Raw genomic sequence first — 25,560 nt, 5'->3', positions numbered from 1 at the left:
AGCAGTTTCTAATACACAATCTTACTAGTGGTGTTTCGGTCGCCAGCGCTCTCATAGGGGTGCTGATTTCAAAAACCACTACTTCAAATTATTCAACAATACTCAATGCAGCATGAAGCAGCTACTACTGCTGTATCTTACTGGTAGTGTTCTTCGCTTCTTACTATCAACTCTAAAACTAGTTTGATGTATTATTTATTCAATATTAACCTTAATTATTTACAATTCTCACTTTTTTCATTTTTTAAATGAATCAATCCGTTCCTGCACCCCTTGCTGATACAAAACATATATTGATTTCATTCATTATCTTCAATATGGAGTTCAAGCAGAGATGCGTGCTAACTGCAATTATCGGAAAGATTCGCATTTGAATTCAGATGGAGTAACAATTATTAGACATTACTGTAGATGGGGAAGTTGTAGTGCTAACTTTACCTTTGAAATGAAATCTAATCAATACAGATTTGTAAATGGACATCATTTTCATAATCATGTTGGTGAACCACCGTCTTTTAAATATATACATATATAAATATATACATATATAAATATATACATATATAAATATATACATATATAAATATATACATATATAAATATATACATATATAAATATATACATATATAAATATATATATAATATATACATATATAAATATACATATATAAATATATACATATATAAATATATACATATATAAATATATACATATATAAATATATACATATATAAATATATACATATATAAATATATACATATATAAATATATACATATATAAATATATACATATATAAATATATACATATATAAATATATACATATATAAATATATACATATATAAATATATACATATATAAATATATACATATATAAATATATACATATATAAATATATACATATATAAATATATACATATATAAATATACATATATAAATATACATATATAAATATATATATATAAATATACATATATAAATATACATATATAAATATACATATATAATATACATATATAAATATACATATATAAATATATACATATATAAATATACATATATAAATATACATATATAAATATACATATATAAATATACATATATAAATATACATATATAAATATACATATATAAATATACATATATAAATATACATATATAAATATACATATATAAATATACATATATAAATTACATATATAAATATACATATATAAATATACATATATAAATATACATATATAAATATACATATATAAATATACATATATAAATATACATATATAAATATACATATATAAATATACATATATAAATATACATATATAAATATACATATATAAATATACATATATAAATATACATATATAAATATACATATATAAATATACATATATAAATATACATATATAAATATACATATATAAATATACATATATAAATATACATATATAAATATACATATATAAATATACATATATAAATATACATATATAAATATACATATATAAATATACATATATAAATATACATATATAAATATACATATATAAATATACATATATAAATATACATATATAAATATATAAATAACAAAATACAATCAAAAAATAGTGTTTGGAAATTTAAGGTTAAGTGTCACTTTTCTAGTGTCACTTTTTCGTAAATTCTACCACACTCCACCATTGAAAACCAACCCGCAACTCCAGCACAACTATCCTCTGAAGAAAATCATTAACTCTCAAAAATGCATATGGAAAATAATTACTATAATTTTATAGATTTATTGCGCAGAGTCAGTATGTTTATTAAAGCCATTTTGAATTTATATGTGTCGATTCTTATTTTCAGAAACTTATCATATGCTTCAAATATATTAACATCATCAATGCAAATCATTTATTTACTGATTATTATAAATTCTGAGATATGTAAAAATTATCAGCAATGCGGAATAATTGAGATAAACCTAAATATTTGCATCCATTATCTAATTTTAGATAAATTCTTTCACCATATCATAAAGGAAGAGTCGTGAATGCTCAGAAAAAGTTACAATTTCATACGATCAAAATTTTCAAATTAAAACTATACCATTCCTTAAAGCACACAGAATTGCCAAGTCTGAACCTTTAATTATAATGTTTAATAAATTAGATTAATGTGTTCGAAATATAATCTAATTTATTATAATCAAATCTCATGGAAATTAGCAAATTTTTAAGGAGATTTCTTCAAAAATATATGCATTCTTATTATTAAAACTAATATTGAGTTGCAAAAGTAAAAAATTGAGGGTATTTCGAACACATTAATCTAATTTATTATAATCATATTATTTTATAAAGAATATTAGTTTTAATATATTAGCAAATTTTTAATAGAGTGATTCATACTACGACATCCTTAAAACAAAGATACAACATAATGAATATAAGCTAAATGTTTATGTATAAAATGAAAATAATTTATTAAATAAGTTAAAATGTAAATCGGTCATAGTGTAATGGTTATCATGTAAGATTGTCGTTCTTTTGATCCGGGTTCGATTCCCGGTGACCGAGCTTTTTTTAGCATTTTTAGAAACTAGTGGAAAGAACAAGTTCTTTTATTTTTAAGTTCATTGCATATCTGTAAACGAGAATTCATTCATACTTGTTATATATAGAACTCATCCAAGTATGTCTCAAGAGAGAATCACAGCACCTAAAAGTGACATAGAAACTATCTAGATTGATAATCATTCAGTTTAAATTATATTTAGGTTTTGCTCTTAAGAATGCAAATTCAATTCTAAAGAATATAAGTTGGTCGTTATTTTATCATAATTATATCTAGAAAGGTATTCATTTGTAGGCCAAATGAGGGACCTATGATAAGGTAACATCGTAGAGGATAATATTTACATAAAAATAGTCGATTTACTGTAATATCTAAGGATTTATTTAGCAAATAGAAGAGAACCCTGCACGAACTATCATTTATTGGCCAATACCACCAATGATAACGTTGTTGATTGGGTAGGCGATGACTTTGAAGATGAAACCGACGGAGCCAAGAATAAGGAAGCCAACGGCTGAAGCTGAGGCTGAATCCTTAAGAACCTTTGTAGATGGGAGGGTGCAGCGCTTGAGAACCTTGACGCAGGACTTAACAAAGTTAGTGGCTGGGGCGGCAACAATATCGAGTGCTTCCATTCACTTTTGGCAAATCACCGTCAGAACTTCTCAATACTTCTGAAAACATAATAAATATACTTACATTAGTATAACAAATATTTTTTATCGATAAACTATGCATCGTTTCGGACTTTGAAAATTTTACGCCATCTATAAACCTTGGATTTATAGTCTATCTGATGTATGATTTATTCAATTTATACCAAATAAAATTGAATTCTTATTGAGAAATTGCAATATTTTGATATTTTTGTGAAATATATTTTTTCTATTGAACATTTTTGTGCACAAATGCTTGATGTAGCTCATTATTAAACAATATCTATTTTAGAAATTCATATTTACGTAATATGCTTTGTTTCCACATTCAAATAACTAATCATTTTAATAAGCAACAAATTCCAGGCTAGTTTCATATTTCTATAAATATCTTATAATGTAGAATCTAATTATACGTCAAGGGCTGTTTTTGTTTCAATAGTTTTCGGATAATGAAAAACACTTTCGATTTATAAATTAGATGTCTATGAGTATAATAAATCATAACATTTTATTGATTGTAAGAAAATCTCATATGTTGTATATCGATATTATTTACAATTACGAAATGAAATGTTATCAATTAAGGAAATTTTGAAAGATTTAGTGTTTTTTTCATCATGTGTACTCAAGTATAACAGCCATATTGTAATTTTGCATTGTCTATTAGTAAGTAAATCAATCACAGTAATGAAGATGTAACAAAAAATTGTAAAAAAAAATTCTCAAAAATGGATCAAGGGCACGGAAATTTTAACCCTATCCATTTTCAGCCACCAAATCAATATTACTTAGCTCCTGGATATATACAAGGTTATAATCCTCAAGCATATAATCCAAGTATGATGCAACAGCAAACATTTGATCCGAATTATCAATTTCAACAGGCAGATGATACGCAAAATAAGAAAAAACGAACATTTGTCTTATCCAAAACACAAAATGAACCACAAAATCATCAAGAACAAACAATGACCGTTGAAAGAGCTTCAACTCCAAATAAAAAGGAATATTTCACCACTAAACCAGATAAAAAGCCAAATACACCCAAGAAAGAGCTATTTACATCTCCAAAATTGAAAGAAATTTCAAATCAAATTAAATCTAAAACGTTATTCACATCAGCCGAGGAGCAAAGGAAATACGAAATCAGTCAGAAGCTCAAAAAATCCAAAGATCTTGCTTATTTGATCAACGATCCGAAAAATGCTTATAAATCACAAAACATCAAGGTAATTAAGCCAAATGGTACTGAATTAATATCCACCAAAGGACCATTAAATACATCCACAACATTACAAGTCCAAAGAGCTGTTCAAAATGGAGAATCTTTGAAAGTTAAAAAACTCGAAAAACGAGACTTCAACGTTCAAATTGTAACACAACAACCAATAGAAAAGAAGAAACAAGACGTAAAACAAGAAGAAAATCAAGTTTCTCAAGAAAATGAAAATATTCCTTCAATTGTTGTCGAAAAAGCAGAAAAAGACATCGAAATTCTACAGGAAGTGCAAGAGAAACCCAAGAAAGAGGTTGTTTTTGAAAATCAACCAGTTCCAAGCGATGAAATCATTCATGAATTAAATAAGTTAATTGAAGAGAAAGATTCCCCAATGATATCAACGGAAACAATACATACAGAGGTTCCTGACGAAGTTTCTCAGCAAAAACAAGAAGAAAAGCAAGATATTCCTGAAATTAACGAAATTGAGAAAAACGATGAAGAAAAGATCGACCACGAGCAAGAAATTGAAAGAAAAGTTGACGATGAAGGCCAACAAATAGTAATTTCGCCGCCATCACCTGAAGCAGCTGAGAAATTCAAAAACTTCCCACAGCCAGATCCAGATGAGATACTTGTGGACGTCATAGAAGGTCCTGAACCAATTTCTGTCTATTCACAAGGTCAATCTTATGTATTAGAAAAAGAAGAGTCCGGAAAGCTCCCAGACTACATGTTTTCGACTATTGGTCAGAAGGAAATTGTAATTGGCGAGGAAGAAGAGATGCCAACCGAACAATCTGAATCTTCATCAAAATATCTTCAAGAAGATGCGGACGATGATGATAATTTCGATCCATACAGTGACTTTATGCTGCTCAGAAAGGAGAATGCCATGGAATTACCTTCAGAAGTCAGTGATTGTTTCAAAGATGATAGAACTGCTGAAATAATTAACGGAATTCCAAAGGAAATGATCAAAGAAATGCTTGAAATCGATCCTGATGATATTGCTGATGCAGAAGAAAAAGTTATTAAAAATTTCAAAATTATTTCAAAATCAAAGGCTGAGAAGAAGCATATTGCAGCAAAACCAGCTAAAAAGAACAATCAAGAACCAGCAAATGCTAAAAAAGAAGTAAATCAGCAACAAAAATCAAATGAAACAAAAGATGGCAAAATTTCTGTTGAAAAACCTCCGAAATCAGAACATCTTGTTGAAGTAACCCAACCTGAACAGCAGAATCCACAAAATCTGGAAATATCTCAAATACCAAATCCACAATTCCAACAAAACCAAATGATTCCTCAACAAATGACCAATGTGATGCCTCCACAACAAGTTCCACAGGGTCAATTCGTTCAACAAAACCAACAAATGATACAAAATCCACAAATGGTTCCAAACCAAGGCCAAATGATGATGCAACAACCAAACCAGTTCATCCAAGGTCAAATGGTTCAAAATCAGTACCAAGTTCCATATAATATTCAGAATCAAATGCAATTTCCCATGCAAAACCAGTTTCCAATGCAAAATCAGATGCAATATCCTATGCAGAACCAATTCAATATGCAAAACCAGAACTTTATTCAGAATCAGAACCAATTTCAGATGCAAAATCCAAATCAATTCCAAATTCCAGTCCAACAACCATATCCCATGCAATATAACAACAGTTTCTTTGTTCCTCCCCCACAAAACCAAGGATTTCCCCATTTCCAACCTCCAATTCAGAATCCAGAAGAAGAAATCAACTTAGATGACTATCCTGAGCAAGAAATAGAGCACAGTGAAGAAGAAGAACAGATCAAGCAAGAAGAATCCACAGGAAAGAAGGACTATACAGTCAAAAAATCAATTGTTGCCAAAGAATTACAGATTCCAAAGAAAAAGAAGATAAATTTATCTAATCCAAATGTCCAGAAAGTCACAACAGGCGAGAATGTTGTTGTTGAGCGGAGAACAGACTTAAACATCATTGTTTCAGACCTTTCCAAACCGAAAACTAACGAACACCAACAAAACGAAGAAAACCCACCAGAAAAAGAGAAAGAAATCACAATTGGCTCTCATGGAATCACATTAGCAACAGGAGAGACAATCCAGAACAAGACAAGATCACTTGTATTTAATCCAGATGATCTCCAGGAAGATTCAAGAACAACTTTTTTCCAAAATGGTCAAACATCCGGTGTAAAGTTGTCAAATTTCGATTTCCAACCTATTTCTCGAACACAAAATGGCACATTTATTCCTTCGAAGCCTCTTTCTTCTTTTGCAACGACATTGAATATATTTAAACCACCTGTCAACCAGCAGAAAGAAGAAATCATCACTTTCACACCTCCTGTTTTCAAAGAAACAAGAGAAGATGAAATTTTCCAACCTCCGAAATCTTCTCAAAATTCGAATTCAGTTCATCATGAAGAAAGTGAAGTGAAAACTAACGATGAAAAAAGTGACACAAAAGAAACCATTTCACATGAATTTGTTCTTCCGATTAGTCAGTTCCAGCTTCATCCAGACCAGTTCAATCCTTCCTCGCAAACTCCTGTTTCCAATTTCAATCATTTGATGAATTTAGGAAAACAGAAGTTGATTGGAATTGATTCTACAGAAGACAGCGGTTTTGACAGTGACCAAAAAGATATTCCACAGAAAAGCAAATCCAAGATTGATGAGAATTCCGTGAAGACTGAAAAGTTTTCAGAAGTTCCTATTTGGAATTCTAGTTTGACATCTCCACTTGGACTTGGTTCAGATTCATCTAGTGCAAAGATGGAGAGTTCAGACAACGAAAACAAAAACAATCCGCCGAAGTATCAGCCAATAAATGAAGACAAGTTCGCATTGAGTGAACAAGTCAGGAAGAGGCGAATTCTTCTTTCTCCTGAACTTGAGAATCCTATTTCTAAAGTTGAGAACAAAAATGAACAAACATCTGCAATTCAGCAGAAAAGGAGCAAAGTCTATGGTCTTTCATTTGTTATATTATTAATGATAGCACTTATATTTGTTGTCATTTTATATTTTGTAGTTTAAATGTTTTTAATTAAATACTATAACAATTGTAAAATGCATTAGTTTTTTGAAAGAACAAAGAACGACTACAACCATAATTATAGTTCTCCACAGAGAATCTAAACTAACACATATATTTAATAAATAACATTTGATCATACTGCAAAAATCATTTTAAAATGCAATTTGAGATTTTTTTTCGTGTCATTTGAGTGTTTTGATTTCCACATATTTTTGTCGAATTCATTTGATATAATAGCATTTTATATATTGTAATTCAAATAGACCCTTTCATGTAATTTTAAATTGGAAATTAAATTTTGGGACTGGGACCCAGAAATTAATTAATTATATATATAAATTCTGGGAATTGGAAGTCTCAATGGTAGATATATATTTACAGCAATATGAATATTTATTATCAAATATTAAATCTATCAAACGAAGATTTATATTGTGATATCAAAAAGACCAATATGTTAACATATAATCTATCAAATGAAAATTTATATTGTGTCATCTCACATTCTGCTTACTTATTATTTGCAGTGTTTAGAACCCCAACTGCCTGCGGTGAAGGTACAATATCTCAGACTAGCTTCTCTTTTATAATCATCGGCTGTTTTACCACTATTATCCTTTGCTTCCTTATTAGCTCCAATGGAGGTAAGATATTCAACAACTTTATCATGACATCTTATCGTTGCAATAATGAGTGAGGTTCTTCCTTCATCATCCCTTCCTTCCATATCTGCTCCACAAGAAATTAGATATTGAACTACATCAATGTTTCCGTTTTCTGATGCACAAATTAGAGGTGATTTTCCATTTTTATCTCTCTCATCTTTCACAGCTCCATTTGAGATAAGATATTTGACAACTTCAAGATGACCATTCTTTGATGCCCAAATAAGTGGCGTACATCCATATTTATCCTTTGCTTCTTCGTTAGCTTCTATTGAGATAAGATATTTAACAATTTCAAGATTGCCATTCTTTGATGCAATGCATAATGGAGTCATTTGAGATATTAACACGCTTTTAGACCATACTCCTGATGAGATGGTGATTTTCACTTCTTTATCTGCTCCATTTTGAACAAGTAATTTAACAATATCAAGATGACCAGATTCAATAGCATAAATGAGTGATGTTTTTCCACCATCATCTTTTTCATCTATATTAACTCCAATAGAAATAAGATATTTGACAACTTCAAGATGACCTTCATTTGACGCAAACATTAAAGAAGTTTTTCCATATCCTGTTTGAACAGTACCCCACACCTTGTTAATAGAATGTGTTTTCGCATTTTTATTAGCACCAATCATGTTTAAATATTTTATTACACCGAGCTGACCAAATTGAGAAGCATAAATAAATGGAGTCTTTCCTTCACTATCGCATGTTTCTTTATCAGCACCAAAGGAAATAAGAGCTTTTACTATCTCTCTGTGTCCCATTTTTGATGCAATAATCAATGATTCATTCATACTATTGCAGTTTGTATTTTTAATATTTTCGCAATCAAGAAGTAATTTTACGAGTTTGAGATTTCCTTTTTCCGATGCATCCTCGAGGATATAATTTTTTGATGATTTATTTATTCTTTCTATTTGACATAATCCGGCTTCACATGCTTTGGAAAATTTTGTTTTATCTTCTTCTTCTGAAAGTTCAGACAGGAATTTGTAGGTTTGTTCATAATTTCTTAAAGCTCTTAGTTCAATAATTTTGAGCAAAAAATCCATTGAATAATCGAATTCGTCAGAATTTTTCTTGACAAGATTACAGTTTGTGTCATTTCTTAAATTTTGAATAAGATTATTTACAGATTTTTTATAATCTGCTATTTGTTTCGTTTTTTCAATTAATTCATTTTCAGTTTGATATAAAAAATCAATTAAGCCAGCAAAAAATCTGAGATTGAGACATTGACGAATAGATTTTAATGTTGAAATGATTTCATCAAAATTATTTATTGAAACGCTTGCCTTCAGGGCGACGGCTGAAAGTTTGCCTGAATGATTCGTAGAATATGATTGTTCCAGAAGAGAGATGTAATCATTGACGTTAAACTTTGCATGTTTAAAGATTAATTCAATTCCATCGATATCAAAGAGTTGAAATAATTTGTTTCCTTTGATATAGTCCTTAATGTGAGTGCCAAAGTATTCAAAGCACTTCTCTTGACTATCTTCCATTTTATAATTTTTTTTGTGAGTCTGTTTTGACTTCGAATATTTTATCAATATCACATGTTAAAATATTAAAGGATATATATGCCTAAATAAAATATATATCTTACTTCTTCATTTATTTTAGAGGCTATTTTGACTTCCATACAATTTATTTTTTTCCTCACATTACATTTCAAGAATTTATTAAAAATTGTATTATTCAACAATTGAAATATTACATAGCACGATGAGCACAAAAAGTGACAAAATTCATATCATAGTGGAGCTGCAGAATAGAGCTCCATTCATTCAATGCTTATATAGTGTACCTTGTCAGCAAATAAAAATTTTGATCTTCATATCAAAATAATCTTTAAAAGTCTTTTAAAATGAGTTTTATATTAGCTTCAATCGATATTATGTTAATCATATGCTTTATTCAGAAACTAAACAAAATAAAATCATGTATATAGAGAATGAAAAGTAATGAGGAAAAATGATGAAATGCGTTTGACAATAAGGATCAAAGAGAAATCTGATTCTACAAACTCCGTGACCATAATGACCAATAATAGAATTGTCATGGAACGGATCTGGCATTGATTCATCACCACTTCGCATTAAAGTGTTTGTGAAATAAAAATGAGATTCATGGAAAGGAGTAAATTCATCAGCTGCTGCAGTTGATGGATAGTGAGGACTTATGCACCCTGGATGGCCACTTATATATGAACTTCCTCCTGATCCGCCATATTCATATGCAGATAGTGTTGTAAGATCTAGGGGAAAATTGTGATAACAGCCTCTATATCCACTGCCGCAACCGCCGGAACCGCCTTGATTTTTGTCAGAATCGATACCATTTTTGCCAATTCCCAATTCGCCTGAAGTTTGTGTACCTCCGAACATGTAATCGCCATTGTTCGAAGCAAACAATTTACCGCCAGGCAAACCATTTCTATTTGTATCTGAGACAGCACCGCCTCCAGATCCTGCGACCATAATTCGAGATTTCAAAGATTTTGTCAGAATAGATTGATCGATAGCAGCTGAGTTGATGTCGATATATTCATTGCGGAGGTCAACAGAACCGCCGCCGCCTGCACCACTCTCTGAGGTGGATTTAAACTTTGTGTCATTCTTATCAATTCCGCCATCACCACCGAAATTCCAGCCACCTTTCGCAGGAATGGAATATTCGTCGGTTTTTGATTGGTCTTCGCCTCGAGAACCTAAATAAAGATAAAACTTACTAAATGTTCTGAGGTGAAGATGACCTTTAACATATGATCCGTTTCCACCTGACTTCTCACAAAGGACAGGAGAATTGTTTTCTCGTCCACTTCCACCTGATGATCCCCATAGTTCGATTTTATAGCTACCTTTCGGAAATTGAATGACATATGGTTCGCATTTGGAAATAGAATCACATGGATATTCAAAAATAAATGAATCTTTTACTTCTGTGACTCTTTCCCTAGCATTCCCTGTTGTGTTATATAGGTAATATGCAAATCCTTTCAGGTTCAGTGATGAGTATTAAGTTCATTCCATACTTTCAAATATGACTGGAATACAATGCAGTCATGACAGCAAAAGATATTTATTTAAATTTATGCTTGGTGATAGATTAAACTACTAAATTCTATTCTCAACCAAAAAGAAACTAGAGTTTGAATTCAAAGGTGTTAATTACTACACCTTTGAGCCATATCACATTGTATTACAAAAAGGATACTACTTGTTTGAACTGTGGGGTTGCTCATCATCTGAGTATATCGATGAGCCATTACACATACCTCCAATCAACGGTTCTTATGTGAAAGGATATCTCTTCCTCAACGGTTCTCGAGATTTCTATTTACATGTTTGTTCAAAAGGAATTCAATGGCAAATTAAATATTCATATGGAGGTGGAGGTCCTGGACAATATGGTGGAGGAGGAGCTAGTGATGTAAGACTTAATTCAGGAACATATAATGATTTTGACTCTCTGAAAAGTCGCATTATCGTTGCTGCAGGTGCCGGAGGTACTGATTCAGGAATTTCAGGAGGTCCCGGTGGTGGATTAATAGGCTACAACTCAACAAATAACCGTGGCAAAGGTGGTACGCAGACTCAAGGTGGTGATGGACTTGTTAAAGGCGGTTTTGGATATGGCGGTGGGAACAGCAGCATAATTGGAGATGACAATTATGCCGGTGGGAACGGTTCAGGAGGTTCTGGTTATTTCGGAGGTGGATCTTCTGATATAATTAGTAATTTTGGTGGTGGTGGTGGAAGCAGCTACATCAGTGGTCATCTAGGGTGCATATCTGTTTTAGAAGATTCAACTGAATCTCAAATAGAATTCAAAACACAAGGAGATGTTTCAGTTCACTATTCAGGATATCGATTTGAACGAACAGAGATGATTGATGGCAAACATTCAATGCCTTCTCCATACGGATCTATCGAGACTGGTCATTATGGCAATGGATTTATACGGATAACTACAATCTTACTTGATTATATTCCATCATGTATTAAAAATTTATATTCAAATAGCTTTTTCTTTGCATATATCATAATTTTTCTCATAAATAGTTGACTTCATTCAATTAAAAATATCAATTCAATGTTTCGATGTTAAAAATCTTTTAGTTAAATAAAAATTAATATTTATTTGATGGAAAGACAATACTCCAAAACATACATTGTTTCCTTTTTCGTTTTTATCAATATAAACATTAGAAGTTAGATAATTAAAAATTTCATCTCTCGGGGAGGAAAGAAGACCTTTTCCATGATAATCAGCCGCATTAATGTTGGCACCTTGTGAGATTAGGTATTTGATGACTTCAAAATTATAATGATCTAAGGCGCATAAAAGTGGTGTCCGTCCTTCAGAATTTCTTGCCTCAATATTTATGCCAAGAGTAGATATTCTCCCATGATATGAATTGTTTTCTCCACAAAACCAAGGATTTCCCCATTTCCAACTTCCAATTCAGAATACAGAAGAAGAAATCAACTTAGACGACTATTTATGGCACCAAAGCTTAGTCAATGAATAGCTAACATTGTCCATGGATTATGCTCATATTCATGGACAATTAAGTCGTCATATTCAATATAAAATATGTTTAAAATTTATCACATATAGTTTTAAAGTGATTGGGAGATACAATTTTGTTATAGACTAATCAAATCTTTCATTATTTGTATTTTTTTCAGTTATTATTTTTTAAATGCTTCTAAAACCTGTCGGCGAAATGTGGCCTCAGCAGTAAGCCCTATTGAGCAAAAGAATTTTCTTACATTCTCATGTGAAGTAGCATATGAATCATTTCCTCTTAGATCGTATGCTATTTTATCAGCTCCTGAAGAAATAAGATATTTAACTACATCAAGATGACCATTTCTTGAAGAACAAATAAGGGGAGTTCTTCCATGAATATCTTTTGCTTCTTTATTGGCTCCAATAGAGATAAGATATTTAACTACATTGAGATGGCTACATGCTGATGCACTAATTAGAGGAGTTCTTCCTTTATTATCTTTTGTTTCAACATTACCACCAATGGAGATAAAATATTTTACCAACTCAAGATGGCCTTCAGCTGCAGACAAAATGAGTGAATTTTCTCCATTGCAATTAATTTCTGTCTTATTAGCTCCAATTGTGATTAATTGTTTGACTATATCAAAATTGCCATTTCTTGATCCAAATAAGAGTGGTGGGTATCCCTTATCATTCTTGGATTCAAAGTTGGCTCCAATTGAAATAAGATATTTAATGATATCAAGATGATCTTTTTCTGAAGCACAAAATAAATGATGTGCTTCCATTATATATTTGCTCCACATGAAATAATATATTTTACCATTTCTAAATTGCCGTTCATTGAAGCATAATTGAGTGGAGTAAATCCATCATTATCTTGTGCTTCAATATTTGCTCCAATCGAAAGAAAGTATTTAACTAATTCAAGATTATCCAAAAAGGAAGCATAAATGAGTGGAGTTTTGCCACTATTGTCCTTTCCATCTTTATCAGCTCCAGATGAGATTAGACATTTAATAATATCAATAAGACCTTTTTCAGTTGAAATAAGTAAAGATGTGATTCCATCATCAATGCCTGACCAAGATTGTGGATGCTTCCTGATATTACACCTTGCTTCCATATTAACTCCAACAGATATAAGATATTTAACTATGCCAAGATGACCGTTATTTACTGCCATAATAAGAGAGGTGCATCCACGTTGATCTGTTTCTTCTTTATCTGCTCCAGCAGATATTAGATATTTAACTATATCAAGATGGCCTTTTTATGAAGCTTTGATTAGAGGAATTCCACAATAACTTTCAACAAGGAATATAACAAGTTTGAGATTTCCACTTTCTGCAGCTTCTTGAAGAACGAATTTAAGGTCGCCATTTTTATCATTCTTTACAAGAAGCCCTTCTTCACATGCTTTCCCAATTCATCAAAGAATTTGTGGACGCTTTCAAAATCATTTGTAATTTTGAGCTCAATTTAATTCTAATGGAAAATGTCCTTCTTCATTATTTTGAGGAACTTTTGTTTGAATCTCTTTAAAACTTTGTGAATTGGATGAATGACAACGATTAGCAACTTCTAGAAGATTTTTAATAGAATTTTCAAGAATGCAATTCATATTTTCTGTTTGTATTAAAATATCAATAATTCTATCAAAAAGATTGATATTAAGGCACTTTTGAATAGTTTTTAGAGTTAAAATGATTTCTTGAAGATTATTCATTGAAAGTTGGCTTTTATAGAATTTGAAGAAACATTCTGTGCTAATTCTCTTTTATGCAATTGCTCAAGTAAATATATAAAGTCATTTACCGAAATTTCTCTGTTTTCAAAGGTTCTCTCATATGATGTCATATTGGTAAAGTAACATCCCTTCTGAATCCCTAGTATTAGCCCCAATTAACTCCGTTTTTGGATATCCCGGACATTTTTCAATTAAATGATATATAAGCCGAATTATTAGCTTTTTTAAAAAAAAATTATCACATATGACCAACAGGACAACATTTGATTTATCAAAAGAAAATAATGATTGCAATATTTCACTTTCTGCTTTCTTATTTTTTAATCAAGGTTGGGAGTTTATTAGAGGAACATAGTTTCAGTCCACCAACTGTTTTTTTTATAATCATCAGCTGTTTTACCACTATTATCCTTTGTTTCCTTATTAGCTCCTATAGAGGTAAGATGTTTAACTACTTCACGCTGATCTCTTATCGTTGCAATAAAAAGTGAGGTTCTTCCTTCATCATCCCTTTCTTCCATATCTGCTCCACAAGAAATTAGATATTGAACTACATCAATGTTTCCGTTTTCTGATGCACAAATTAGAGGTGATTTTCCATTTTTATCTCTCTCATCTTTCACAGCTCCATTTGAGATAAGATATTTGACAACTTCAAGATGACCATTCTTTGATGCCCAAATAAGTGGCGTACATCCATATTTATCCTTTGCTTCTTCGTTAGCTTCTATTGAGATAAGATATTTAACAATTTCAAGATTGCCATTCTTTGATGCAATGCATAATGGAGTCATTTCAGATATTAACACGCTTTTAGTCAATCCTCCTGACGAGATAGTGATTTTCACTTCTTTATCTGCTCCATTTTGAACAAGTAATTTAACAATATCAAGATGACCAGATTCAATTGCATAAATTAGAGATGTTTCTCCTGTATTATCTTTTTCATCTATATTAACTCCAATAGAAATAAGATATTTGACAACTTCAAGATGACCTTCATTTGACGCAAACATTAAAGATGTTTTTCCGGATCCTAAATATATTTAGGACCCAAACCCTTGTTAATAGTATGCGCTTTCGCATTTTTATTAGCACCAATCATGTTTAAATATTTAACCAAATCAAGCTGACCATATTAGGAAGCATAAATAAATGGAGTCTTTCCTTCACTATCGCATGTTTCTTTATCAGCACCAAAGGAAATAAGAGTTTTTACTATCTCTCTGTGTCCCATTTTTGATGCAATAATCAATGATTCATTCATACTATTGTGGTTTGTATTTTTAATATTTTCGCAATCAAGAAGTAATTTTACGAGTTTGAGATTTCCTTTTTCCGATGCATCCTCGAGGATATAATTTTTTGATGATTTATTTATTCTTTCTATTTGACATAATCCGGCTTCACATGCTTTGGAAAACTTTGTTTTATCTCCTTCTTCTGAAAGTTCAGACAGGAATTTGTAGGTTTGTTCATAATTTCTTAAAGCTCTTAGTTCAATAATTTTGAGCAAAAAATCCATTGAATAATCGAATTCGTCAGAATTTTTCTTGACAAGATTACAGTTTGTGTCATTTCTTAAATTTTGAATAAGATTATTTACAGATTTTTTATAATCTGCTATTTGTTTCGTTTTTTCAATTAATTCATTTTCAGTTTGATATAAAAAATTAATTAAGCCATCAAAAAATCTGAGATTGAGACATTGACGAATAGATTTTAATGTTGAAATGACTTCTTCAAAATTATTCATTGAAACGCTTGCCTTCAGGGCGACGGCTGAAAGTTTGCCTGAATGATTCGTAGAATATGATTGTTCCAGAAGAGAGATGTAATCATTGACGTTAAACTTTGCATGTTTAAAGATTAATTCAATTCCGTCGATATCAAAGACTTGAAACAACTTGTTTCCTTTGATATAGTCCTTAATGTGAGTGCCAAAGTATTCAAAGCACTTCTCTTGACTATCTTCCATTTTATAATTTTTTTTGTGAGTCTGTTTTGACTTCGAATATTTTATCAATATCACATGTTAAAATATTAAAGGATATATGCCCAAATTTTCACTTTTTAAAAATGTATATCTTAATCTTCAATTAATTTTTGAGGGTATTTCAGATGCTCTTTTGACTTCCATTCAATTTATTTTTTGTCCATACTTTACATTTCATGACATACAAGCTCTATATCACAATTTTTTATGATAAAAAGCTAATATTTTTGACGAAAAAAAAAGTTATTATAAATCACTGCTTAGTTCCTAAAATGGCTATTATACTCTTTTTCCATTAAAATAATGTTGAATTTTTCATAGCATGTCAGAAAATGGTAAATGCACCCTTAAGAATTGTATTATTTAATAATTAAAATTATACATAGCACGCTAAGCGCAAAAAGTAAAAAAAATCCATTTCACAGTGGAGCTGCAGAATAGAGATCCATTCATTCAATGCTTACATGGTGTACCTTATCAGCAAATGAAAAATTTTGATCTTCATATTTGATCCAATCGATATTATGTTAATCATATGCTTTATTCAGAAACTAAACAAAATAAAATCATGTATATAGAGAATGAAAAGTAATGAGGAAAAATGATGAAATGTGTTTGACAATAAGGATCAAAGAGAAATCTGATTCTACAAACTCCATGACCATAATGACCAATAATAGAATTGTCATGGAACGGATCTGGCATTGATTCATCACCACTTCGCATTAAAGTGTTTGTGAAATAAAAATGAGATTCATGGAAAGGAGTAAATTCATCAGCTGCTGCAGTTGATGGATAGTGAGGACTTATGCACCCTGGATGGCCACTTATATATGAACTTCCTCCTGATCCGCCATATTCATATGCAGATAGTGTTGTAAGATCTAGGGGAAAATTGTGATAACAGCCTCTATATCCACTGCCGCAACCGCCGGAACCGCCTTGATTTTTGTCAGAATCGATACCATTTTTACCAATTCCCAATTCGCCTGAAGTTTGTGTACCTCCGAACATGTATTCGCCATTGTTCGAAGCAAACAATTTTCTGCCAGGCAAACCATTTCTATTTGTATCTGAGACAGCACCGCCTCCAGATCCTGCGACCATAATTCGAGATTTCAAAGATTTTGTCAGAATAGATTGATCGATAGCAGCTGAGTTGATGTCGATATATTCATTGCGGAGGTCAACAGAACCACCGCCGCCTGCACCACTCTGTGAGGTGGGTTTAAACTTTGTGCTATTCTTGTCAATTCCACCATCACCTCCGAAATTCCAGCCACCTTTCGCAGGAATGGAATATTCGTCGGTTTTTGATTGATCTTCGCCTTGTGAACCTAAATAAAGATAAAACTTACTAAATGTTTTGAGGTGAAGATGACCTTTAACATATGATCCGTTTCCACCTGACTTCTCACAAAGGACAGGAGAATTGTTTTCTCGTCCACTTCCACCTGATGATCCCCATAGTTCGATTTCATAGCTACCTTTCGGAAATTGAATGACATATGGTTCGCATTTGGAAATAGAATCACATGGATATTCAAAAATAAATGAATCTTTTACTTTTGTGACTCTTTCTCTAGCATCCCCTGTTGAGTTTGAATATTTAAATAAATATGTTTTGCTGTCATGACAGCAATGTATTCTAATCATATTTGAAAGTATGAGTTTGAATTCTAACACCATTTGGTGTATTAATTGGTTATAACTCTACAGATGACCATGGCAAAGGCGGTACACAGATCCAAGGTGGTGATGGACTTGTCAAAGGCGGTTTTGGATATGGCGGTGGGAACAACAGCACAATTGGAGATGACAAATACGCCGGTGGGAATGGCTCAGGAGGTTCTGGTTATTTCGGAGGTGGATCTTCTGATATAATTAGTGATTTTGGAGGTGGAGGTGGAAGCAGCTACATCGGTGGTCATCTAGGGTGCATATCTGTTTTAGAAGATTCAACTGAATCTCAAATAGAATTCAAAACACAAGGAGATGTTTCAGTTCACTATTCAGGATATCGATTTGAACGAACAGAGATGATTGATGGCAAACATTCAATGCCTTCTCCATACGGATCTATCGAGACTGGTCATTATGGCAATGGATTTATACGGATAACTACAATCTTACTTGATTATATTCCATCATGTATTAAAAATTTATATTCAAATAGCTTTTTCTTTGTATTTATCATAATTTTTCTCATAAATAGTTGACTTCATTCAACTGAAAATATCAATTCAATGTTTCGATGTTAAAAATTTTTTAGTTAAATAAAAAATTGATATTTATTTGATGGAAAGCCATTCCACCTTTACAGTTATTTCTTCCTTTTTTCATTTTTATCAATATAACCATTAGAAGTTAGATAATTTATAATTTCATCTTTAGGAGAGGAAAGAAGACCTTTTCCACGATAATCAGTCACATTAATGTTGGCACCTTGTGAAATTAGGTACTTGATGACTTCAAAATTATAATGATCTAAGGCGCATAAAAGTGGTGTGCGTCCTTCAGAATTTCTTGCCTCAATATTGGCGCCAAGGGAGACCAGATATTTAATTGCTTCAAGGTGGCCTTTCTCTGATGCGAAAGTTAGTGGAGTATAATTATGCCTATCTCTTTCATCAATTTTAGCTCCCAAGGAAATTAGATATTTCATTATCTCAAGTTGACCACTGGATGCTGCATACATCAACGAATTGATCTCATTTCGATCCTTTGCATCCTTATTAACTCCAATTGATATAAGATATTTGACTGATTCAAGGCTGACACTTGAGGCGATCATCAGCGGAGTAACTCCATCATTATTACATGCATCTGGATTGGCACCATTAGAAATCAGTAATTGGGCCACTTCTAAATTTCCATGCTTAATTGCCCAAATTAGTGGAGTATCACCATGTTTATCATGATACTCAAGATCGAATCCTTGATTGATCAAATATTTGACATAATTAAGATTTCCATTATTTGATGCAATAATGAGTAATGTAAGCCATTCATTATTGTAAGCTGTTAAATCGGCTCCGACAGTAATAAGATATCTAACCACATCCATATGACCATTGTAAGATGCGCAAATGAGTGGAGTGTTTCCTTGATCATTCTTTGTTTCAATATTAGCTCCAATTGAGATAAGATATTTAACTAATTCAAGATGGCCATATGCTGCAGCAATATTTAGGGGAGTCCATCCTCTTTTATTTATAAATTCTTTGTCATATACTGATTCAATGAGTGATTGAACAATCTTAAGATTTCCCCTTTGCGCAGCTTCCTGAAATATATTGTTTTCACCAATATTAGCTATTTTGTCAGGGCATTTTTATCCAAATGGACAATGCATGTAATTTCTTATATAAATTTGATCAAATTCTTCCTCGCATGCCCTTGTAATCATATTTTGATTGCCATTTTGTGAAAGTTCATCAAAGAATTTGTAATAAATTTCGAAATCTCTTGATTTTCTGAGTTCATGGAGTTTCATTAAAAATTCAACAGGAAGGTTATCATCATCAGTATCAGGATTTTGAGAACTCTCTGATCTGTTTTCATTATTCAAGGATGTAGATTGTCTTAGCTTATTTGGATGATCAATCTCAATCAGAAGTTTCTTGATTGTGGTTTCAAGATATGATATTCTTGCTATTAAGTTATTAATTTCTGTTCCTGATAGATTTATATAGTTAATAACACTATCAAAGAATTTGAGTTTGAGACATTTATTGACTGTATTCAGAGTTGAGATTATTTCATCGTAATTATTAAACTCCACATTAGTTTTAAGAGCCAGTTCTGAGATAGTACTTGCATATCCTGTATTAGAAGATTGCTCAAGTAATGTAATGTAATCATTTGATGAAAATGTTGTATTTTCAAAGAAACTTTCGAGATCTTTCTTCTGAAATTGCATCAATAACTTATTGTTACTAACATAGTCTTTAAGATGAGTCCTAATTTCTGCGAATCTCTCCTCGAGATGACTCATATTTTTAAATATTTATAAACGTCAGAAATTGCCGGATGAACTGAACAGAAATCGGATGATCCAAATTATTTTCTGAGATGTTTTTGACTTCATTATTTCCGAAATTTTTCATATAAAACTTGCTGCATCTTTTTATAAAATAGATCAATCAAAGCATTATTATGATCAATGAATAAAATTCTTAGTGCTTGATCGTCCAAAATATTTCTGGGATATTTTTGACTTCTCTATTTTTTCCCGAAAATGTTTTTGATTCACATATTCAGGATAACATATAATTTATATCAAGATTATATATGCTCTGACTGCCAAAATTTCAATTCTATCATTGTTAACCATTAAATACCAAACTTCTTTAAAATGTATTTTGTGTGTGATTTTTGAAGATGCAAATATTCAAATTGTATTAATCATTGAATCTGGCAAATGAAAACTCGAGATATTATCGATAGCAGCTGAGTTGATGTCGATATATTCATTGCGGAGGTCAACAGAACCACCGCCGCCTGCACCACTCTGTGAGGTGGGTTTAAACTTTGTGCTATTCTTGTCAATTCCACCATCACCTCCGAAATTCCAGCCACCTTTCGCAGGAATGGAATATTCGTCGGTTTTTGATTGATCTTCGCCTTGTGAACCTAAATAAAGATAAAACTTACTAAATGTTTTGAGGTGAAGATGACCTTTAACATATGATCCGTTTCCACCTGACTTCTCATAAAGGACAGGAGAATTGTTTTCTCGTCCACTTCCACCTGATGATCCCCATAGTTCGATTTCATAGCTACCTTTCGGAAATTGGATGACATATGGTTCGCATTTGGAAATAGAATCACATGGATATTCAAAAATAAATGAATCTTTTACTTTTGTGACTCTTTCTCTAGCATTCCCTGTTGTGTTATATAGGTAATATGCAAATCCTTTCAGGTTCAGTGATGAGTATTAAGTTCATTCCATACTTTCAAATATGATTAGAATGCAATGCTGGCAAGACAACAAAAAGGTTTATTTAAATAGATGAGTAATAATAGCTTGAAATCTTAAATTCTATTCTCAACAAAAAAGAAACTAGAGTTTGAATTCAAAGGTGTTAATTACTACACCTTTGAGCCATATCACATTGTATTACAAAAAGGATACTACTTGTTTGAACTGTGGGGTTGCTCATCATCTGAGTATATCGATGAGCCATTACACATACCTCCAATCAACGGTTCTTATGTGAAAGGATATCTCTTCCTCAACGGTTCTCGAGATTTCTATTTACATGTTTGTTCAAAAGGAATTCAATGGCAAAATAATTATTCATATGGAGGTGGAGGTCCTGGACAATATGGTGGAGGAGGAGCTAGTGATGTAAGACTTAATTCAGGAACATATAATGATTTTGACTCTCTGAAAAGTCGCATAATCGTTGCGGCAGGTGCCGGAGGTACTGATTCAGGAATTTCAGGAGGTCCCGGTGGTGGATTAATCGGTTATAACTCTACAGATGACCATGGCAAAGGTGGTACACAGACTCAAGGTGGTGATGGACAATTTAAAGGCGGTTTTGGATATGGCGGTGGGAACGATACTATTGTTGGAGATGTCAAATACTCTGGAGGAAATGGTGCTGGCGGTTCTGGTTATTTTGGGGGTGGATCTTCTGATATAATTAGTAATTTTGGAGGTGGAGGTGGAAGCAGCTACATCGGTGGTCATATAGGGTGCATATCTGTTCTAGAAGATTCAACTGAGTCTCAAATGAATTTCAAAACACAAGGAGATGTTTCAGTTCACTATTCAGGATATCGATTTGAACGAACAGAGATGATTGATGGCAAACATCCAATGTCTTCTCCATATGGATCTATCGAGACTGGTCATTATGGCAATGGATTTATACGGATAACTACAATCTTACTTGATTATATTCCATCGTGTATAAAAAATTTATATTCAAATAGCTTTTTCTTTGCATATATCATAATTTTTCTCATAAATAGTTGACTTCATTCAACGTTAAAAATCCTTTAGTTAAATAAAAAATTGATATTTATTAGACTGGAAATTGAACACCATATGCATTTGTAAGTTCATTTAATATTTGTTACTGTTCAATCTTAAGGACAGCCCTCCTAATCCTGTAAGTCCTCTGGATGTAGTTTTAGCATAATCTTGATAAGTCTTTCCAAAATGATCTCTTTCATGTGGATTAGCTCCAATTGAGATAAGATATTTAACAGTTTCGTCATGACCATTAGATGATGCATAAATGAGTGGTGTTTTTCCATTAAGATCTTTTTCGTCTTTGTTGGATCCAATTGAAATAAGATATTTCACAACATCAACTTTTCCGTTTTCTGATGCATAAATGAGTGATGTCTTGCCTTCATTGTCTTTAACTTCTTTCTCTAAACCAATAGAAATAAGATATTTAACCATTTCAAGTTGTCCGTTCATTGATGCTAACATAAGAGCAGTATGTCCAAAATAACTCTTTGCATTAATGTTTGCGCCAATTGATATAAGATATTTAACAACATGAAGATGACCTCCAGACGATGACCACATAACAGATGTTAATCCATTGTTATCTTTCTCTTCTTTATCAACTCCAATTGATATTAGATATTCAACAACTTGAAGATGGCCTCCGGTTGATGATAAGATAAGAATCGTTTTACCATCACAATCTTTAACATTCTTATTTGCACCAATCGAGATGAGATATTTAACAATGTCAAAATGACTATTCCATGCTGCACAAATGAGTGGTGTATATCCATTATTATTCTCAACTTCGATGTTTGCTCCTACAGAGACAAGATATTTGACGATTTCAATCTGCCCGTTCCATGCTGCATCAATAAGAGGGATATGACCAATGTCACTCTTTGCATCTTTATTAGCACCAACTGAGATAAGATATTTTATAACTTCGAATTTGTTATTCATTGTCGCACAAATGAGAGCTGTGCTTCCATCATTGCTTTTAGCTTCTAGTTTTGCACCAGCAGAAATAAGATACTTTACTACTTCGAGTTTTCCATTTTCCGATGCAAAAATAAGTGCAGTTTTTCCATTTCTATCCATCGCTTCTATATTACAGCCAATCGAAATAAGATATTTAACCAAATCAAGATAACCACGTTTAGAAGAAATTTGTAATGGTGTATGATCTATACCATATATGCTTTTTTCTTCTTTTTTAGCTCCAACTGATATAAGATATTTAACAACTTCAAGATGTCCATTTTCTGATGCCATGATAAGCGGGGAATTTTTACAATTATCTTTTGATTCTATGTTTGCTCCATTTGAGACGAGATATTGAACAATTTCAAGATGACCATTTTCTGATGCAAATAATAAAGCATTTTTATAATGACTACCGATTGCATCAATTTCTGATCCAGCAGTTATCAGATATTTAACAATTTCGAAATATCCTTTCTTTGACGCTATAATAAGTGGAGTGGCTTTATCCGAGTTATTTCTCGCATCTTTATTTGCTCCTGCAGAAACAAGGCATTTTACAACTTCAAGATGACCTTTTTCCGATGCGTGAATAAGAGCTGTGCATTCCATTTTATCTTTTGCTTCAATATTTACCCCAGAAGAGATAAGATAAGTTACTACTTCTGGATGATTTTGTTTGGAGGCCACAATCAAAGGAGTACAATTATTGCTTTCTTTTGCTTCTTTATCAGCTCCAACAGAAATAAGGTATTTCACAATTTCAAGATTTCCTTTTTCAGAAGCGACTATTAACGGTGTATATCCATTTTGAGTTTTCGCTTCTTTATCAGAACCAATAGTAACCAAATATTTGACAATTTCAAGTTGATTTTTCTGAGAAGCCCAAATAAGCGGAGTGTTGCCATAATCTGTCTTTGCTTCTTTATTAGCTCCAACAGAGATAAGATACTTGACTACTTCTAGATGTCCTTCGCTAGCAGCAAAAATTAATGGTGTGAACTCGTTTTTATTTTTTGCTTCTTTATTTGCATCGATTGAACAAAGATATTTAACAATTTCAATTTGCCCTTTAATAGATGCAGTCATGAGTGGAGTAAATGTAAGTGAATCATTAAATTCTTTGTTGCAACCACATTCAATTAGAGATTTGACAAGTTTGAGATTTCCTTTTTCGCATGCTTGATGAAGAACATTTTTCCCATAAAAGACGAATCTCCCTTTTCAGCAAGTCCTTCTTCGCATGCTTTTTTAATCATATCTTGTTTTCCTTGTTTTATGAGTTCTTCTAAGAATTTGTATATTTCATTGTTATTTTGGGACATTTTTAATTCCTTAATTCTTGACAAATCATCTTTAGGACGTTGAGGTAATTTTAAACCACCTAAATTAAATCCTAAATTTGGTTTTTGTAATGCAAAAGAATGGCTTGAGTTTAATGTATTTGTTGTTGAAATTGATGTTTGTATCTTAGATGAACTCAAAAAAGTAATAAGACTATCAAAAAATTTAAGATTTAAAATATTTCGTAATGATTTGAGTATTGAGATAGCTTCTTGGTTATTATTCATAGAAACATTCACCTTTAATGCAATTATAGCTAGTTGTTCTGTAGGTGTTTCATTTTGCGATTGTTCAAGAAAAGAAATGTAGTCATCTGCTGTAAATGTAGTGTAATCAAAGATTTTTTCGATTTCATCCATCTCAAAAAGACTAAATAATTTATTATCGATTAAATAATCCTTTACATGAGCTCCAATATATTCGTAATTTTGATGAAGCTCGGTTTCCATTTATTTTTAAAAAAAATTCTTAGCTTGTATTGACTTGGGATTAACATAAGATTTAAATATTATAAATTAGATTGAATATAGTATCCAAGCTTGGATTTAAATCTATTTCAGATTTACTAGTGACTTCACATTTTCTATGGTAAGAAACACTTGATGGTCCAAATTATTTCTGAGGTATTTTTGACTTTCTTATTTTCAAAATTAATAAAAAAAGTTCAAGCCAAAATTTGCAATCAATGGATAAGTACCTCTAATATATTTGCATTTGAAAAAAAATTAATTAATAAAGTTGCCTCAAAATCTCGATTGAAAGGCATTGAATTTAGTTTTGAGAAGACTTTTTTACATTTTGCGAATTATTAATTAG

The 25,560-nt window shown here is 31.5% G+C and overlaps 13 protein-coding genes and 1 non-coding gene across 14 annotated transcripts, besides 2 other annotated features; 2 read left to right on the top strand and 12 right to left on the bottom strand.

The window, feature by feature from the left end:
- The first annotated feature begins 1,638 nt into the window (after positions 1–1,638).
- Positions 1,639–1,676: a mobile genetic element.
- Positions 1,677–2,497: 821 nt separating this feature from the next.
- On the top strand, positions 2,498–2,569 carry TVAGG3_0852070. Its single transcript has one exon. It is a non-coding gene; the product is annotated as a tRNA-Asp (tRNA).
- A 252-nt stretch (positions 2,570–2,821) lies between these two features.
- TVAGG3_0852060 (P-P-bond-hydrolysis-driven protein transmembrane transporter protein) lies at positions 2,822–3,202 on the bottom strand (the record flags this gene model as incomplete). Its single annotated transcript, XM_001302119.2, has 1 exon — positions 2,987–3,202. The coding sequence occupies one exon, from the start codon at positions 3,200–3,202 to the stop codon at positions 2,987–2,989; it is 216 nt and encodes a 71-aa protein (XP_001302120.1).
- A 747-nt stretch (positions 3,203–3,949) lies between these two features.
- On the top strand, positions 3,950–7,517 carry TVAGG3_0852050 (uncharacterized protein; the record flags this gene model as incomplete). The annotated part of the gene is made up of 1 exon (XM_051249283.1): positions 3,955–7,491. The coding sequence occupies one exon, from the start codon at positions 3,955–3,957 to the stop codon at positions 7,489–7,491; it is 3,537 nt and encodes a 1,178-aa protein (XP_051084758.1).
- A 685-nt stretch (positions 7,518–8,202) lies between these two features.
- Positions 8,203–8,933, bottom strand: TVAGG3_0852040 (ankyrin repeat protein family; the record flags this gene model as incomplete). Its single annotated transcript, XM_001302120.2, has 1 exon — positions 8,203–8,933. A coding segment is annotated over one exon (731 nt), but the record flags the coding sequence as incomplete, so codon positions are not given.
- A 1,152-nt stretch (positions 8,934–10,085) lies between these two features.
- Positions 10,086–10,652, bottom strand: TVAGG3_0852030 (glycine-rich protein family; the record flags this gene model as incomplete). The annotated part of the gene is made up of 1 exon (XM_001302121.1): positions 10,086–10,652. The coding sequence occupies one exon, from the start codon at positions 10,650–10,652 to the stop codon at positions 10,086–10,088; it is 567 nt and encodes a 188-aa protein (XP_001302122.1).
- Positions 10,653–12,869: 2,217 nt separating this feature from the next.
- Positions 12,870–13,481, bottom strand: TVAGG3_0852020 (ankyrin repeat protein family; the record flags this gene model as incomplete). Its single annotated transcript, XM_001302122.1, has 1 exon — positions 12,870–13,481. One exon carries the CDS (start codon positions 13,479–13,481, stop codon positions 12,870–12,872), a length of 612 nt encoding a protein of 203 aa, XP_001302123.1.
- TVAGG3_0852010 (protein ubiquitination) lies at positions 13,481–13,879 on the bottom strand (the record flags this gene model as incomplete). Its single annotated transcript, XM_001302123.1, has 1 exon — positions 13,481–13,879. One exon carries the CDS (start codon positions 13,877–13,879, stop codon positions 13,481–13,483), a length of 399 nt encoding a protein of 132 aa, XP_001302124.1.
- Positions 13,880–14,784: 905 nt separating this feature from the next.
- Positions 14,785–15,459, bottom strand: TVAGG3_0852000 (ankyrin repeat protein family; the record flags this gene model as incomplete). Its single annotated transcript, XM_001302124.1, has 1 exon — positions 14,785–15,459. One exon carries the CDS (start codon positions 15,457–15,459, stop codon positions 14,785–14,787), a length of 675 nt encoding a protein of 224 aa, XP_001302125.1.
- Positions 15,460–15,581: 122 nt separating this feature from the next.
- Positions 15,582–16,421, bottom strand: TVAGG3_0851990 (protein ubiquitination; the record flags this gene model as incomplete). The annotated part of the gene is made up of 1 exon (XM_001302125.1): positions 15,582–16,421. One exon carries the CDS (start codon positions 16,419–16,421, stop codon positions 15,582–15,584), a length of 840 nt encoding a protein of 279 aa, XP_001302126.1.
- Positions 16,422–16,758: 337 nt separating this feature from the next.
- Positions 16,759–16,790: a mobile genetic element.
- A 189-nt stretch (positions 16,791–16,979) lies between these two features.
- On the bottom strand, positions 16,980–18,095 carry TVAGG3_0851970 (glycine-rich protein family; the record flags this gene model as incomplete). The annotated part of the gene is made up of 1 exon (XM_001302126.1): positions 16,980–18,095. The coding sequence occupies one exon, from the start codon at positions 18,093–18,095 to the stop codon at positions 16,980–16,982; it is 1,116 nt and encodes a 371-aa protein (XP_001302127.1).
- Positions 18,096–18,762: 667 nt separating this feature from the next.
- TVAGG3_0851960 (ankyrin repeat protein family) lies at positions 18,763–19,506 on the bottom strand (the record flags this gene model as incomplete). The annotated part of the gene is made up of 1 exon (XM_001302127.1): positions 18,763–19,506. One exon carries the CDS (start codon positions 19,504–19,506, stop codon positions 18,763–18,765), a length of 744 nt encoding a protein of 247 aa, XP_001302128.1.
- A 267-nt stretch (positions 19,507–19,773) lies between these two features.
- Positions 19,774–20,436, bottom strand: TVAGG3_0851950 (protein ubiquitination; the record flags this gene model as incomplete). The annotated part of the gene is made up of 1 exon (XM_001302128.1): positions 19,774–20,436. The coding sequence occupies one exon, from the start codon at positions 20,434–20,436 to the stop codon at positions 19,774–19,776; it is 663 nt and encodes a 220-aa protein (XP_001302129.1).
- A 2,085-nt stretch (positions 20,437–22,521) lies between these two features.
- TVAGG3_0851940 (ankyrin repeat protein family) lies at positions 22,522–24,489 on the bottom strand (the record flags this gene model as incomplete). Its single annotated transcript, XM_001302129.1, has 1 exon — positions 22,522–24,489. The coding sequence occupies one exon, from the start codon at positions 24,487–24,489 to the stop codon at positions 22,522–22,524; it is 1,968 nt and encodes a 655-aa protein (XP_001302130.1).
- Positions 24,490–24,542: 53 nt separating this feature from the next.
- TVAGG3_0851930 (protein ubiquitination) lies at positions 24,543–25,193 on the bottom strand (the record flags this gene model as incomplete). Its single annotated transcript, XM_001302130.1, has 1 exon — positions 24,543–25,193. One exon carries the CDS (start codon positions 25,191–25,193, stop codon positions 24,543–24,545), a length of 651 nt encoding a protein of 216 aa, XP_001302131.1.
- Between the last annotated feature and the right edge of the window lie 367 nt (positions 25,194–25,560).

The sequence above is a fragment of the Trichomonas vaginalis genome, chromosome VI, assembly GCF_026262505.1.
Source record: "Trichomonas vaginalis G3 chromosome VI, whole genome shotgun sequence".
NCBI classification, from domain to species: Eukaryota; Parabasalia; order Trichomonadida; family Trichomonadidae; genus Trichomonas; species Trichomonas vaginalis.
Note: the sequence above shows the minus strand (reverse complement) of the source record. Positions and strands in the feature narration are given on the sequence as shown.